This window comes from Topomyia yanbarensis, chromosome 3 (assembly GCF_030247195.1).
Source record: "Topomyia yanbarensis strain Yona2022 chromosome 3, ASM3024719v1, whole genome shotgun sequence".
Classification (NCBI taxonomy): domain Eukaryota; kingdom Metazoa; phylum Arthropoda; class Insecta; order Diptera; family Culicidae; genus Topomyia; species Topomyia yanbarensis.
The window spans coordinates 179,334,080-179,352,586 of NC_080672.1; the positions used below are offsets into that span (position 1 = coordinate 179,334,080).

At 39.0% G+C, this 18,507-nt stretch overlaps 1 protein-coding gene across 2 annotated transcripts in view; it reads left to right on the forward strand.

Moving 5' to 3' along the window:
• Nucleotides 1–18,507, forward strand: part of LOC131693898 (rRNA N6-adenosine-methyltransferase ZCCHC4) — a 270,281-nt gene that overhangs the window by 71,512 nt on the left and 180,262 nt on the right. For both annotated transcript variants that reach the window (XM_058982164.1, XM_058982165.1), the window contains exon 3: nt 16,455–16,663. In XM_058982164.1, the coding sequence (XP_058838147.1) occupies nt 16,455–16,663 (209 nt within the window). The remainder of the gene's footprint in view (nt 1–16,454; nt 16,664–18,507) is intronic.

Genomic DNA, 18,507 nt, shown 5'->3' on the forward strand with positions numbered 1-18,507 from the left:
TAGGGTGAGCACCCAAGTCAGCCTCACATGTATGGGTAGGGCGAGCACAAAAGTAAGCCTAGCAAGGAATGAGTAAGGTGAGCACACAAGTCAGCCTCGCATGGAACGTAAAAGGTGAGCACAAAAGTCAGCCTCATGTGGGAGTGTTTGAGAGTGAATCAAAGTGTGATTGAGAGAGCACCCAAGTAAGCCTCATACAGGATGTATGATCGCGTGAGTGAGAGTGAATGAGTACATTTAGTACAGCCATCCCCCCAGAAGTAATACCGAGAGGTAGTTCCTGGGAGGAATGATGGCGGAGCCCAATGGAGTTTAGTCGGTATTAATGGCTGGTCACCATTCGAGTCCGACACGCCCCCAGTGCACCCCGTGTGGTAGATTGGACCCTACCGTTAGCACGTGTACTGGGCTAGGACATAAAGGTCTTCTCCATTGTAAAAAAAAAAAAAAAAAAAAAAAAAGAGGGTAACCTTTCTGGTTTCATAAATTATTCATCGTGTGATCTAGTCCCACTCTGGAAAGATTTTCAGTGTCAGTTGCATCAGCCCGGTATCACAGACAAATAGGACGTAACACGGAATGAATTTTCATCACTCGTAGGAAAAACGGTCGATTTAAATTACAAAAAATGCGCCATATCAGCGAGCGTGGCGTTAGTGAAAAGATTTTGACACAGAGCTAAATGCGTTACTTAGTTTCTGCACCCACCCGAAAACGTTACCGTCTCATTAATCTCATGCACACCAAAACAAATAAAGTGGGCTGGAAATGTGAAACTCATTCTTGTCGAAGTGTCCAAGGCGGGAGTTGTTTACAAACACTTCTTAAGTTACAACACGATGCCGATCTGTGAGGATAGGATGTTAGTACTTTAATTGATTCGGTGTATCGGATCTAACTAGATGTATGCAATGTATTAGAACTTGTTGGTCCCCGGAACTGCTGGAGAAATTGGCGGGGTGCAGGTGCTACGAAAACTAGGGGTACGCTCACACCAATTTCAATCAGGCTTGTTTAGTGATCAGTTTAAACCCAACAGGAGCTAAAACATCAAGTCGTGGAATTATGAATGATAGTAACTCTATATTTAGGTTTCGTCAGGGTGTAGATCTGTATGATTCCAGCACATCGAGCATACTTTGCATTCAAGATAGAAGCAAATCTTACGTTGAAAAAAATGTAGTGCCATGGAATAGTATATGCTTTATCATCGCGGCGATTTTGTACTTACAAGAAGTAAAAGTAAACGCCAGCCTGGAAAATGAAGTAATCCCAGTAAAATTCAGCCAGAATTGAACTGGAAATCTGGCTGGTTCCAGTTCGTACACGGGATCCAGTGGCACCACTGATTCTAACTACAATCGGTTGTGTCACTGGAGCAGGAATACGAACTGGAACCAGCCAGAATCCCGGTTCATTTCCGACTCGGCTTAAATGGGATGTATTGAAAGGTGTCCTTACACGATCATTAAAAGTGACATTTCTGCACAGTAATGCTATTAATAAGGCATCGTGTTAGGGTACCTGATATATGCGGGATTCTAAAAGAGCTACGGTAAAGAAGACTAAATAGAAACAAAAAACAATGAAAAGACAACAAGAATTAATTTCCTCAAACAAAACAAAAACTGTTTTACCGTTGCTTAATTTCCCAAATATAGAACAATAAATAATTATTCATTCTTCGAATTTGTCCATTGCAATCATTATTTCATGCGAAGTCGTAGTATGCGACATCGACAATTTTTCTATTTCGTTCTTCAAATTTAACAACTGTAAAAATAGTTCCACCTTTCATTTATTATCTTGCATTTCGCAAGCAGGGTGGGCACTATTAGAGCTTCAGTTGAAAAAAAAATTATGTGGTTGCGAGAATTACATTTTGTGCAATGTGTTCAACAGATGTCGCTAGTACATTGTGGGCAATGATTTTTTTTAGAATTTTCTTCAAGCTGTAACGTCTGCTTGTATGTGCCTGATACAATAGAAACCGAAAATTTGGGAAAGGAATTGTACTGCCAAGAATTTTTTTAGTTACATAGGCGTCAATATTCGTCACGCCGACACACGCCGGCGCGCCGCCGCCGATAGGGTCCAACGGCGTGACGCCGCCGGCCAAAAATGACGCTTACGCCGCCGCCGATTAAAAATGCATCGGCGCACACCTCTACTACTAAGTAAACGTTCAACACAATTTGCTTGTGTATCGACCAACGAAGAGGAGGAGGAGCCACGAAGAACACATATTGAGGACAACACAAAAAAGGACGAGCTTACATTGTGCTGTTGTCAGGTATAAAAACTCAGCATGCTGTTGCTCACGCTCAGTTCGTTTGCAGCATCAGCATGGAGCAGTTCGTTTGTAGCATTTCCCGCGAAATTCAAACCGCCTTCCGTTTGCTGCTGTCAGAAGAGTTGGGCAAACACACCTTCTCAGATGACACCAAAACTGTTACCATATACACCAGCTCCAAGTAAATTCCTAACACTGCCCAAACAAAAGGCCCTTTTCAGGGCCATCAATTTATCGACAAAGAATGAAATTGAAGTTTTGTTATTACAAGCATCAGAATGTGGCTTGTCAAGAGCGTTGGATGGTAAGTGAGCCACTTGTGAACAATACCGTCGCTTTCACGTGGAATGGCACAAAATCAAAAGTTATTTGTGATTTGTAGACAGTTTAGTGTAATGATTCAATTTACGAAAATCGAACGTTTTCTAACGTTTCGATATAGGTGCTTCGTTTCAAAATTTTCGGCCAGAATGCTGCCTGTTTTTTAAACGTGAAAATCTGCTGTTGTACTGAATGAAAACCGATTTTTGCGCTGATTGGAAATAGTTGTGACTAATTCTGTAGAATGTACAATTACTGAAAATAACGGATTTTGTGAAAGCAGTGGTTGGTCCGTACAATTCGATTCCAAGCGAGCCAGACTAGTTTTCGTTGGAAGGTCCACCTCTGACAATAGAAGCAAACTATTTTATTTTGAATTCAACTACAACTTCCTTGAAAACAGCACATCTAAAAAACTTTTGGGAAAAACGCGTAAACCTAAATTTTCCGCTTTAATGGAAACTAGTGCCCCTGCCGCCCAGCATCATCAAGATTGATAGTAATTCAAGCCGGAAGGAAAGGGGGAGGGAGGTTGTAAAGCAATGGGAAACGAAAATTCATTTATATCTTACTGGAATATAATTGGCTGCTCCTGAAAAGAACTTGTTGGTTTGTGGTTTATTTTGGGTCAATTTAGACCCGCTCGATTGCTGATAGCTGTGAATTTCTCGCAGGGCGACAGTTTCTGTTCGGTAGCGATGAGGCTTCCTAACGCCAACCGTGACTGGCGCACTTTTACACGGCCTTCGTTGCTTACTGCTTGCGGGGAGGCTTTCCTCCGGTGGACTTACGAGCGGTCTGTTTGGTACGGGTCATGTAGCGAAAAATGCTGATCTGCTACTTCTCTGATGCTGGTAGTGGGACGACGGTCAAACGCTCGTTTTCGTGCCTCCATTTATAAAAGTTCAACAATATTTTCAAAGAATGTTGCAAATTGACAACTTGATAATTCCAAAAATACTCCAAATAAACTGTGTATGTGCAAAAGACGACAAAATCGCAAAGAAATTGCTGTTCCAGCACAGAATTTCCTGTCGGGAAATGGTTTTTTGGCGGGTAAATTTGCTCAATAGAAATGCAGTTCGTCGATTGGTCCATTCAGATTCGCAATTTCAATTTTGTTCATAATCAAAAATGTGTGATCGTCCTGAAAAGGACAGTTTTTACAGCAATATGCATTTCATTCGCGAGTTTCAGCGTTCGATTTATGCTTTCTTTTCGGTCTTCTTGGGTAGCACTCCTGATTGGATGTTTTGTTTTTGAGCAATGGTCACTTGTTTGTTCAACTTTTCGATGTTACGAATCGCCAGCTGCTGAAGACGTGGCCTAATTCGTCTTTTTGTTGTCACGGGCAGCATTTCCTTCCAATTTCAACACTTTAACAGCAAGGTATTCCACTACAGCTACTAAGTAAACGGCACTCCGACGCGTTCAACACAATTTGCTTGTGTATCGACCAACGAAGGGGAGGAGCTGCGAAGAATACATATTGAGGACAACACGTAAAAGGACGAGCTTACATTGTGCTGCTGTCAGGTATAAAAACTTAGCATGTTGCTGCTCAGTATCAGTTTGTTTGTATCGTCGTACCATATACGTCGATGTAAATCTTTCCGAACATTGTCAAAGGATACAAGAAGAAGCGGCCGTCCGTTTGCAGCAGTCAGAAAAGTTCGCCAAGCTTTCCATCTCAGATGGCACAAACACCCCAGCTCCAAGTAAATTCCGAATACCGCCCAAACAAAAGGCCCTTTTTATCAACAAAGAATTGAATTGAAATTTTGTAATTACAAGCATCCCACAAAGGCTTGCCAAGAGCGTTCGATGGTAACTGTGAACAGTATTGTCGATTTCACGTAGAATGACACAAAATAAAAAGTTATCATTTTTGTGTTTGTTTACAGTTTCGTGTTTACTAGGCGCATTCAAAAAAGGTTTCAATTCTCAAACATTTTACCAAGGTGCCGTATTACATTACTCTTTTTACCCTGAGTGTTCGATAACCTCCGTATTGGAAACACAATTTCAATTTTGTTCATTATCAAAAATATGTGGTCGACCAACGAAGGGGTGGAGCCACGAAGAACACATATTGAGGACAACCCAAAAGAGGGCAAGCTTACATTGTACTGTAGTCAGAAAGATTGCTCTCATATCCACTGGACACCACGTTACTTGGCGACATGACCGGGAATTCTAGTGATATGGCGTAACTTACTCCCTGTCAGAATGTGAATTGTACACCAAAAACTAACTATCAGAATGAAGGTCCGCGTGACCATCCAAGAACGCAAGCGTATATAGGAATGGCCACACGGTTACAAAATCCAGTTTTGTACACGCAAAGTCACATGCACGCGAGCCTACGTGACAAACACGTTAACATACGAACGCTTAAGCCCTTCGCGATTAACAACGCACACCTACGCCCGCGATCACGCAAACTTGATAACACCCCGGTAATAAGATGAACGTTTTAGCACTTAAGAAGTTTCAAAGCGAACCTACAAACGTTCGTCGCGAACATGTCCGGAAACCATAACCCTCTGTCCTAATAACTTAGGTCCATACATTCAGTAGGATCAATCAAAAAATAAAGCTCATATCCACTAGACAACACGTTCCATGGCGACATGTCCGGGAAGTCTAGTGATATGGAAGATCTCACTTTCTTACAACATATGAGCCGTACACCAAAAATAAAGTATTAAATTCACAGTCCGCGCGCGATTATCCAAGAACACACGCGAATATGCGAAAGGAACATGGTTATAAAATAGAATTTATACACGCAAAGTTACATACACTTTAGCTGTCGCGTGTGCAACGGCACACGCGATCGAACACGTTAACGTACAAATGCTCTTCGCGATGATACACGCGTTCGCGAGTCCCTACGCCCGCACATACCTGAACCGTACAATGAATATCACATTCAGAATCACGGCCCGCTACAATTGGCCTAAAGCAGTGTTTTAGTGGGCGACATTGCCTGTCTCGTCTGCAAATTGTAGTATGTGATTCTGACGGGGAGTCCTTCCGAGAATCTAGCTCTACAGCTCCAGGAGGACAACTCTCGAAAATAAAAATTTATGATGACTCGGTTTTCCGTACACGTAGACCGTAATTTGAGATTTTTTGAATTCCCACCCGAAGTAAACTTAAGAAGACTTTCAACCTGGGGGCAGATGCATTTTTGAAAATCAGCGAAATTAAATGCATTTACCTTCATCAAAATAGAAATTCATACTGTATTTTGCGTTGCGTGCAATATCTTTTGCATTGCGTGTAAAACGTCAAAACTAGCCCTACATTAAACGTCTATGAAAAAACTAGCCCTACATTCCATAAAACGTCGAGTAAAGCCGATCAGCGTAGGACGTCTGTTGAACAAACTTTTCTGCGAGGGAGTGTAAAGTTGATGTAAATATGGAAATTGAAGGCAATTTTCTAATTTGATGCAATTTTTTTATACATTCCCAGAGTGATCTGCCCCTAGCTTTCAACCTTCTTTTTTTCAATTTTTGAAATTGAATTATTACGACAACACCTTCCATTGAACTACCTTGATCTTTATCCTTTTGCTTGTATAACTGTTAAAAGTGCTAACAAATTCACACACAATTTGTTTGATAGAGAAGTCATTTTTATGTACATCGCCTTCAATGATTTCAGTTTTTGTTAGTACATATGTTATTCCTAATATCTGCTTCCTACTTCAATGGTAAGTGAGATAAAACTCTTTGTGAATTAACCTTCCGAAATTGCTTGAAATTTTGAATACACTAAGGTTTTTTTACACGGAGGATACGTACCGTGTAAAAAAAGCCGTGCAAAAAAAACCGCGTTAATTGCGAAATCCGTGTAAAAAAAACCGCGTTAATTGCGAAATCCGAGTTAAAAAAAACCGTGTTAATTCAGAAAACCGTGCAAAAAAACCGCGTAATTCCGAAAATCGTGCAAAAAAAACCGCGTTACATTCAATGCAAGACTTAGACAATTTTAGGAAAAGGGATGATTTCGGAGTTTTATCAAAAATGTTGTAAGTCCTTTTGAAGGCAAAAGACTTAGACGATGTTTGAACAGGTTTTTTTTGCACGGATTATGCAAGTAGCACGGTTTTTGCTTTCTCCAATTCCTTAGGTTTTTGGAAAAGTGGAAACGTCGGATCTTGAGGTTTCCTTTTGTCCCGCACTTTAACAATATGGTTGTTTTCGGTACAGTGTTAACGAGTAGGCACCAAATATCGATGCCTGAGGCCATTTGGAATACCAAGATGACGACTTCCGGTCTAACAGAATTTTCAATAACCCAATCAGTATGCATATTTTCCGAGCGGGCCTAATGAGCGCATGATAGAGATCAATGTCTAAGGCCATTTTGAAATACAACATTGAGACTATCGGCTTAGCGATATTCTGTATAACTCACAACATGGAGTGTTTTGGAACTGGATTGACAAATATGCAGTTGCCAGAGGTCTGGCGTCATTGTAACACCCAAGATGGTTCTGATTATTTAGTATAAATAACCAGCGTAAAACAAAAAGATACATTTATTTTTGTATATTTTGCATTTATAAGATAAGAAAAATGTGCTCATGAATGGATTTACTCGAATTTGAGTTGGTTCGTCTGCTAGAGCTCATCGAGCGAATCTTCATGCGAGACTCAAAGTCGAATCAAAAAGCTGACATAATCAGGGGGAAATAATAAAATCAGGTCTTCGCTGTATTATTAAGGGGGACGTCTGGTGTAAAGTGCTCAAACCGAAAGTTATTTTGTTTTACGATTTTGAAGGCAAGGGAACAATGCATCTTTTATGTAATGTTAAGCTTTAAATTTGTACGTTTATTCTGCACGAAAAAAATATTTGCACGGCCTTATTCTGCGCGGCATGTAACGTGAGACGACGAAACTCACCTCACTTTACGTGACTTTTCTCACCCGATTCTGAGAGTCGACTCGGGTGAGGTGAGATTCCTCATTGCGGTTAAATGGGAGTCTCTCGTCACCCGAAGTGACTCTTCAGAATTGGGTGAAGTCACGTAGAGTGAGGTGAGATTAGTCGTCTCACGTTACACGCCGCGCAGAATAGGGTCGGCAGCCACGCAGAGCCACACATACGAGCGTTCCAAGAGTAGACGTCCAACCATTTCCACGTCGAGGAGCGCCGCGGCTAACATGATGACTCTTGATAAAATTGTTCGACACAGGAAATTAAGTAAAATTTGTAAAGCTTAGACTTGTAGTTACTCGATGAACTCAAAAAAAAGTTCGAGTTTACGAAAATGGCTTCATGTAAACCGAAAAATCTCATATTTTTCTGTAAAATTCGTGCACTTTTCTTCAAAATAATAGAGAGAACAATTTTTTCATTCCGTTTTCTGTGGTTCACCGACAGGCTACACATATTGTGCATTTTCATAAAAAAAATCAAGTCAATTCTTTGATTAGTTTTTGAGTTATCGTGTTCACCAATTTGAAAAACGCGGTTTCGAAAAAACGCTATTAAATGATACTCCATATCAAATTGCATCACGGAAAAAATGACGTGGAAAACAAGCCATTTGGTATTTTCTCTTAAAAATTTGGGTGGAAGTAGTTTAAAGTGTATTGTTCACACTGTATTTTTATCGCTGTCAGTCTTAAGAAAATTGTTGCCGATAGATTGAAATCTGCGTGTGTCACAGCAAATACGCGCGAGGAATGCATGGCTGTTTAAAACAAAAGAAGTTCAGCGTGGTCACCGAGATTGCGGGAGACGATTCTAGAGGCTCAATACTAACAATTAAGCGGATAAAAAAGAAGTCGATTTTTTTGCCCACTACACCAGAAGCCCCCTTAAGATGAATGAGATGTACACTAAAGCAGAGATGATGCTTATAGAGATGCGCGAAGACTGAAGCCAAAAGTTCCAATCGAACCCAAAACAACGGTTCCAAACTAGCAATGTAAACAAATATGGCGGATTAAGGAAGTAATGCGTGGGGAGTATCGAGATTGAAATGAAAAGAAATGCATGTCTGCATCCTGCATCATCGATACATTTTTTCTAGTGCAACGAAAAACATGTAGACAGGCTCAGTAACGTAAATCAATGCGTTTCCAAGTTACATGATTGAGTATTGTGGGAAATATTTCAAAAAAGGAATTCGCCAAGCATTCATTAAAACTACAAGTCACTCGCTGTTTACACAATATTCCTGGTTGCCAAAACTAGCAGACAAATAATTTGTTAAACCGTGCAGCCAAATTTACTGTTTTTCTCGCCGCGTGTCTTTATATTTAAAACATCGTCTTGGCACTAAAATAGAAGTCACCATCTTAGATGAAAACATGACTTCCGGAATTGACATCCGGTATCTATTCATTAACGCTATTACAAAAATTCTCACATTGTTGTGGTAATTGAAAATTTTACTAAACCGAAGTAGCCATCTTGATTTTCGAAATGGTCTCAGACATTGATATTTGGCACCTACTCGTCAATCCCGTTCCAAAAATACTCATATTGATTAGGCTTTGGAGGCCTTTAAAAGGACTTAGAATATTTTTGCGAAAAACCGTGTTAATTGCGAAAACCGTGCAAAAAAAACCGTGCTAATTGCGAAAACCGTGTAAAAAAAGCCGTGTAAAAAAACCGTGCAAAAAAAACCGTGTAAAAAAAACCTTAGTGTACTTTCTCTTTGGATTTGCGATCAATACACTAAAATATTATTATTTTATATAATACTATATAAAAAACGTAACACTTTTTCACATCTATCGAGTTGTGGAAAGGCTTAAACAGATGAGTTTTCGAGATAACTTAGGGTTTTAAACCTGTTATATTCACTTTTTAGAAATTCTTCAAATCCACGAAACAATACTCTTTTGTTTATATTTTATGTTATTAGAGTTTTTTTGCTCGAGATTCTTTTCCGATCCTTTTCTCATTCAAAATTATATCATTGTACGATTTCTCAGACCTTTTATTTTTTTATAATTTGATGTATTTAGATGCTTTGTTTCGTCGATAAATCAAATCGAAATACTTGAAAAAGTGCACTTTCCCATACTTCCTATAATAGAATTGTTACTTTGAACAAATTCACAATCCCCAAAAACAGATAACACCCTGCTGTTTCCAAATATTTTTTCGCTGACTACAAAACAACATCAGATTTTGCGGAAAATATAGTATTCTGCTAAAAGGTGGATCTTATGTGTGTTCTAAAGGAAGAGTCTTTCATTCGTGTTAAAGCTCGTAATTTTCAACGAAACTAAAAACGAAAATAAATCTAATTGAGATAAAATTGTTCGAAGAATCCATAGAACAATTATAGAATTTTGAGTGAATACTAAGTTACATTTCAAGATACCTAATTACCAACGCGAACTGACTAAATGGAGTCTTCGAAGGTTTTCATTAACGTTACAAGTCCGTTCCTCCGACGCCTTGTGTTTACCGATCAATCCTCCCAAAAGGGAGATATCTGTTTTGAGCTACAAATTGAAAAATTACCCAAAAAATTGATCTTCAAAACATTGAAAAAAGAACATTTCAAAGATATGCTCAGATGAAAGGGACGATCCATAAATGACGTAGCATTTTTTGAGTGATTTTTAACACCCCCCTTCCCCATCGTAGCATTTCGTCACAAACCTCTCAATATCCCCCTGGTAATTACGTAGCTTGAAAAACGATGTTAGTTATTCCCCTTTAAAAAAGCTACGTAGTATGAAATGACCCCCTACCCCCCTTGTCGTCACACATCATCACAAAATACAAAACTCCCCCCCTCCCCCATATAATGCTAAGTCATTTATGGATGATCCCAAAGAGGAACATATAAGCTTTCGATTAGTGAGTATTTTGGCGATACTGATTTTTTTGTCTAAATATTTTCCACCAGAGACACCGTGAACTAATTAGGAACACGAGAATTCGGTTTGTTATTTCTTTTCATCGAATGGCTTTCAGTGGAACCATCCACGAATTCTTGTAGATGACTTATCATCGCTGTTGTGCTATCTTATGATAAACGCCATTTCGGGGCAAACTGAGTTAGATAAATCTCTACAGAATGGCTTTTCAGAATTTTGAAATACTACTAATTCTACTTGGTTACTAAGATATTGCAAGAAACATGATGATAAATTATGAGTTTTTTGGGAATATTGGGATTCGCTGAAGTTATATTGAAGTTTTAAATGTTTTTATGTGTAAAAATGTCTGAGGGACACAATGGCATAAAACATTTTAAAAGAAAAATACTCGAGTTGTGAGAAAAACACAGTCTAAGTTTTAAACTGGAAATATAGCATATTTGGCAACACTGTAACCAAAAGTTACTATTTTTCTAGATTTCCTGATTCATTTCCTTCATACTGCATCCAACCGATTGTTTATAGACCAAATTAAACCAAAGATATGAATAAAAGTTAATAATTGATACTTTTTTGTATGGAAAATTTTCCATGCTCGATTATGACTGTTGCCGCGCAAATGAGTTAATTATACAATGTCAGCAGTGCATAAGAAATGCATCACTGCTACGCGTAGGGAAGGTTGATGTTGATCTTAAAAACCCGAAAATGAAATGAAAAGAACACAGAAAAAGGGATCACTGTCTATTTACCAACCTCCCGCGCCTAATATACATAAGCGTGCCATACGCAGTCCGATTAGCTAGCTTTGGTTTTTCCTTCTCACTTACTCTGCGGTTAGGATAGTAATAAAATCTTAGAAAGCGGTACAAATGTAACCGCATATTTTGTGAGCCCTTGCGGGACTGGACTAGGATTGAATAGCAGGAATCAATATTGTGGTTAAATACGTCAGTCTTGAAGAGGCAGGGCCAAATATATAAGTAAACAAATAGGAATTGCGCCCTTCTAAGGCCATAGGAAATCTACACCGTATCTCAGGAGAATAGGGAAAAACTTAAGGACTAAAAGGGACAAATTTTCCCGTAGCGATATATGAATCGCGCGGGCAACATGTAGCTTTAAGATAACTTTTGTAAATATTTTCTGAATAAATTAAGTTTCAAAGTTCTAAAACTCTAGACGTCCTTCTAAGAAAGAAAACCCAACCACGGAAGCAGGACCACAGCCCAAGGAACATTAGGAGAGATATAAAGTCCTCGGCCACGCTTTGGTAAGCAAAGTGTTGGGAAAATATTCCCGTTGTTTCATGGTGACTCCGCAGAGAGGAGCACTGGAGAGTGATAGTTGAAATCTATCACTGAACACTGAAACTTCCGGACAGTCGAAACCTGGCCGATAACCAGAAATAGTGTGATAAGTATAAACGGTGTACAGCATAGAAAGCATTCTCCCAGGATTAAGTGCGATTAAGGAGGTTGCGCGGATGAAGTGGCAGCTTCTGAGGATACAAATGTAAACTAAAGTTCTAATACAGTGTTACAAGTACTAGATCCATAGAAAGTAAACATACATACCAAGTGTATAGTGACTGTAGTGGAAAGTATAAGAGACGCAGCAGACACCTTAGACAAGGGGAATTTGCTGAACCTTTTGACAGCACGCATATTAACACTGATAGACGTGGGTGCGCGGAATCTACATTTGATGCAGTCTGACATTTGTAGTAATGTTGTGATGCAAAACGTAGGATAACTATCCGTGAAAACGCAAAAGTTGAGTAGTGTTTCTTCACGGAAAACTGGAGACAAAAGTTATGTTTTACTGCAACTGGTAAATAGGAAGGAAGAACACAGTCGGTCTCGCGCCGGCACCTGCAGATTAGAAGAAAACAGTCGGTCTCGCGCCGGCACCTGCAGATTGGAAGAACACCGTCGGTATCGCACCGGCATCTGCGGACTACGAAGAACACCGTCGGTCCAACACAGAAAAGGAAACAAGTAAGCTAATTTTAAGAGCGTAGCTATGGAGTATAATTTTGTACAAAATCCAAATGGCAACTGTCGCCTATGTGTTAAAGCTAATGATGTAGACAATATGGTGGCCTGCGACGATTGCGATCGCTGGTTCCACCTGAGTTGCGTAGGGTTGAAACATAAGCCAAAGAAGAGCGAGCTTTGGCTTTGTAGGAAGTGCCAGGCTATTAGAGACTCTCTCGCGGAGAAAGAGAGGCAATTAAGAAAATTTAAAGAGAGAAGTCAATTAGAAAATCCCCAAGCGGAAATTTTTGATTTATTAATTCAAAAAATTAATAAAATCAACGTCGGTAACCAGACTACCGCAAATAAGTACGCCCTAAGGCAGTCCCTAATGGACTTGCCTTATTTTGATGGGTCCTGTAAGATGTGGCCCAGATTTAAACAAACCTTCTACGAAACAACTCGTGAAGGGGAATTCACTGATTTAGAAAACCTGCATCGATTGCAAAGATGCTTGAAGGGAGGCGCACTACAAGCAGTTAACGCGCTGCTTTTAGACTCGCGCAACGTTAACAAAATTATCCAAAAATTAGAGGATCGGTTCGGAAGCATCGAGCTGATATATTCAGGCCTTTTACGAGACGTGCTAGAAATTAGGAATCCACGTTTCGAACAACCACAAACCATGGTAGACTTCGTATCTCGAATTGGTAACCTCGTCACCAATATGGACTGTTTGGGACGTAAGGAATATCTCAATGACCAACGTTTAGTCCGTGATTTAGTCAGCAGGTTACCACAGGGACTGCACTTAAAATGGCTAACTCACGTTAATGAGGAAAGGGCGCTTTCAACCACTGCAAATCCCTTTGTCGCTCCAACGGTAAGCGATTTATTTGATTGGTTACAGCCCCAGCAAAAGCTAGCTACCATGTTGATAGCTGAGCGGGGATTACAAGACGATAAACCCGTTAGAATAGAAAAATCTAACAGGATTAATTATCACGCTACAAGCTACCAAAAGTGCTTGTTATGCGAGCTTGACCACAGGATAATAGATTGTGGTAAATTTAGAGAACTCTCTCCCAACCAACGGAGGAAGATAGTTAAGGAGAAGAATTTATGCTTCTCGTGCTGCAGACCGAATCACTCGGTAAAGAATTGTAGAACCACTAAAATTTGTAACATAGAAGGGTGCAAAAGTAGACATCACCAACTGTTACATGTTATAGCACAGGAAAAAAGGTCTGATGAAAGCGACAATGAAAATATAAATTACCACCATTCTGGTAAAATAATCCATTATCAAATAATTCCCGTCACTCTTAAGAATGGACCGCATGAAGTAAAAACCTTTGCCTTCATGGATACAGGGTCCTCAGTAAGTCTGGTACAAAGTGACATAGTAGAAAAACTACATTTAAAAGGAATTGAACGTCCTATGACATTAGCATGGACGAATGGTAAGACTCAAAAAGAAAAATCGAGTCAAGAAATTCGTATGAAAATAAGAGGTCAGTTTGATAAAACTTATTCGTTAAATGGCTTGAGAACGATAAAGCAATTATCGTTACCTACTCAAACTCAAGCGCGAGACAAACTGATCAACAAATACTCTTACTTAGAAAGTGCAGAGTTACCGCATTATGAAAATGCAACTCCTACATTATTACTTGGATTGCCACATGCGTACTTAATGACTGGATTAGAGGAAAAATCCAGAGGGTTCAATGAACCGGTAGCTAAGAAAACTAAATTAGGTTGGGTTCTTCATGGCGCAACACAACGTGGAAAGTTTTCGCCAAAGCATGATGTAGGTCCAAAAAGGGAAAACAAAAGAGAAATGATCCTTAGTCATTTCTGTATTGAATCTGTCAGGGTCAGGGAACATGAGAAGCCGTTAATCTCAAGCAGGCAGAGAAAACAAAGTATGACGATACTTCAGGTCGTCTTCAAAAGTCGGAACAAGGGTTAGGTAGAAAGCCCTACTGACAAACAAAGCAGAAAGAATATTTTAAAAACAAATATTCAAATTTTGAGATAAAACAAGTCGTGTCGGGCGTTGACCCACAGACTTATACTTTATCGACAACACATGTTTTGCCAACACACCCTAAAAATGTTAAGAATAAGAATAAGGCACATGAAAGATTGAATTGCCATAAAATTGAAGACAGAAAACAAAAGACCAAAGAGCGAGAGAAAACAAAGGCAGACGCTGCCGTAAATAAACAAATTTGGCTGGGTATTGATTCCAGAACTAGATCACATACCAGATCAGCAGTAAAATTAGTGGGATCGGATTTCAATCCTACAAACAAAAATCAGCCGGAACTTATCAGGAATAAAAACCAGGCGCTTAAGCAGGTACCTTTTCCGCAAAACATAAATAACAAAGGGTACAAGAAACACTTTATCGAAACGTTGAATGATATAAAAGAACCTTATGTCTACCGCACACCCCAGCGGGTAGACATTGGGAAAACTAAACAAATGGTGGAAGGAATACTACCACCAAACCCTAGGAAAATGAAGAGCATAACTAGACCTCGTACAAGGGCCAAAGCACTTCCAAGTAGGTTCGCTGGTACTCTTCGTATCAGTAGATCAAGTACCAACCTGACGTTTAATGAACAGTTTCGAAGAACTTGTAGCTAAATAGAATAACGTCATGATTTACACCCGTAAGAATAATACTAAGATTTTTGCGCGGTGAAGCGATAGTTTGAGTAAACCACTAGGATGATTTACGGGCCCTGGAATGTTGCCGCGCAAATGAGTTAATTATACAATGTCAGCAGTGCATAAGAAATGCATCACTGCTACGCGTAGGGAAGGTTGATGTTGATCTTAAAAACCCGAAAATGAAATGAAAAGAACACAGAAAAAGGGATCACTGTCTATTTACCAACCTCCCGCGCCTAATATACATAAGCGTGCCATACGCAGTCCGATTAGCTAGCTTTGGTTTTTCCTTCTCATTTACTCTGCGGTTAGGATAGTAATAAAATCTTAGAAAGCGGTACAAATGTAACCGCATATTTTGTGAGCCCTTGCGGGACTGGACTAGGATTGAATAGCAGGAATCAATATTGTGGTTAAATACGTCAGTCTTGAAGAGGCAGGGCCAAATATATAAGTAAACAAATAGGAATTGCGCCCTTCTAAGGCCATAGGAAATCTACACCGTATCTCAGGAGAATAGGGAAAAACTTAAGGACTAAAAGGGACAAATTTTCCCGTAGCGATATATGAATCGCGCGGGCAACATGTAGCTTTAAGATAACTTTTGTAAATATTTTCTGAATAAATTAAGTTTCAAAGTTCTAAAACTCCAGACGTCCTTCTAAGAAAGAAAACCCAACCACGGAAGCAGGACCACAGCCCAAGGAACATTAGGAGAGATATAAAGTCCACGGCCTCGCTCTGGTAAGCAAAGTGTTGGGAAAACACTCCCGTTGATTCAATGACACATCGTACAAATTTTGTCATCAATACATTGAGTTCTTTGCGACCGGTTTCACGAACACTAATGATGTTTCCTGGTTGAAAACAATCCCATTTACTTTTGCCGTCTTTGTTTATTATTTTCCACCAGCTTGTAATGTAGTATTTGTGTCATGTGGCGTGTACGTACATGAGCCGTAGAAAAGTCTATACCTATGACACCTTTGAGTGTTTACAGTTTTAGTAAAAACTCGCAATTTATCGATTAATACAGAATAGATAAAAGCATCAATTGTCTTCTCTGAATTGTTTCTACTTTCTACCATGTATAAGTTACAAGATATTCAATCTCAAACTTTAAAAATCGTTTTTCTCGAAATAAGCTAAATGGCGCTTGTCATAAGATAGCACAACAGCGACGTTATATTCAAGAACACAAAAATATATGTTTAATATTTTTGTAAATTGATGTTTGACTGACTTAATGCACCTAGTACCTTTTTGCTGAGAATATTTATCTAGTTGTCATTCTTATTTTTTCAGTAAAATTGACTGTCGTTTTGGATGTCAAGGAAACCCCTGTTTGCGAGCACGGTCCAGCAGTGCTGTTCGAACGATCTGAAGTTAATGGACCTCTCAAAAAACAATTTTTCGCCTGCAGTGCCACTCGAAATGGAACATGTACATTTAAGAGTTATAAATGTAAGAGTACTAGTTCAAATTCAGACAATGGAAATGACGAATATGCAATGGTAAGTTGATATTTTTAACCTGGTTTTGCGAATCTTTTTGCCTTTCTCAATAGAAAGGTATTTCAATTGCTCTGAAAACCGACTTTTTAACGGAGGCCCGGAGGGCCGAGTGACATATACCATTCGATTCAGTTCGTCGAGTTCGGCAAATGTCTGTGTGTGTATGTATGTATGTGTGTGTATGTGTGTGTGTATGTGACCAAAAATGTCACTCATTTTTCTCAGAGATGGCTGAACCGATTTTGACAAACTTAGTCTCAAATGAAAGGTGCAACGTTTCCATAGGCTGCTATTGAATTTCTAATGGATCCGACTTCCGGTTCCGGAGTTACAGGTTGTGGCGTGCGATCACATAGCAAATTGTGATTCAAACCGATACTCCGATGAAAGCAAAAAAGGTAAAAATTTCGCTAAAATGTCTCTCAAACAACTTAAATTTGCTGTTCTAGGTCACCGACGGCCAACCAAACTTTCGTTGACTACATTGACCACCATAGACGGTTCCGGAAGTGCCCGGGAAAAGCGGCCATCTTTTAATATTTACGAACTCACATCAATTTCCCGGAAATGGTTGGGCCGATTTTCACAAACTTAGTTCCAAATGATAGCTATATTATCCCCACAGATGTCTGTAAAATTTCGCACGGATCGCTTGTATGGTTCCGGAAATATAGACTAAATCGTCCGGTCACATATGAAATTCCCCTATATGCCGGAAATCAATTTTTTTTTTCAAAGGGGGGACCCCATGAAATTTCAGAAATCGAATTCGTATTTTTGATGCCAAACATATTTAAAATGCATGAAACGTCGAGATTTTATGTTATCTCGAAAAATTTTTTTTTATAAAAATCGACTTTTTGCGACTTTGCCGATTTTGCACCTTTTTTCAGTTCAATATTACCGTGGCTGTTTTTTCTTTTTCAAAATTTTAGAACTCGAATAATGATTTATTTTCCTGTATATAGTTGTCATGTGATGTATAATAATAAAATGTAATATATGCATTTAAAAGCTTTTAATGAATATAAACAACGCACACATTCTCGTGATTCATGATTGAGAAAGGCACAATTGCACCGCTAGGTGGATTAAAATAGGTTTTTAAGATCCACACGATTGTTTACAACACAGTGTCGCTGTGTAATCACCGTTTTTGATCACCGTTTTATTTGTGAATTTCGCGTTTCTCGTCGTTTAAAATCGACAACCCGCATTGTAACTTATCCAGTGTGGTAAGTAGGGGAACATGGGGTGACTTGACCAGGTTTTAAGTTAAACCTACGGAAATATCTTAAAAAAATCAATTTTTCAATACTAACTGAAATCAAATTAGCAAAAGTATTGTGCGTATTTATGATTTTTGATTTGTCAATTTACTTTTTCAAAAGTTATAAAAGTTTTTCTATGATCTGGTCAAGTCTCCCCGCGATGAGGCGTGGTGAGACTTGACCAATAGAATTTAGAAGTATCCTAACAAAAATAATGGCATAAAACATGCTGCAATCATTTTCTCCATACTATCGAGATCCTTAGTACCAATAAAAACTATAAAAGGCTTGTATTTCATGAATTTTGATTTTTTAATGCATTTTCTTTTTGGGATCAACTGTACTAATTACATTGCATGTTCTCACGTCGAAATCAGCAATATAACTGTAAACTTTGTTGACAAGCGCTATAAAGATATGGACTGTTGTTTAAGGTGGGAATGTTTTGTGAAGTGATTATCATTAACAGTAGGTAGGGTAAAGTGCCTATTTTCACCATACTAAGGAGGGTGCCTCACTAATTCATTAATTACTCGGCCTACAATCAATGGAATACGTACAAATTGGCATGAA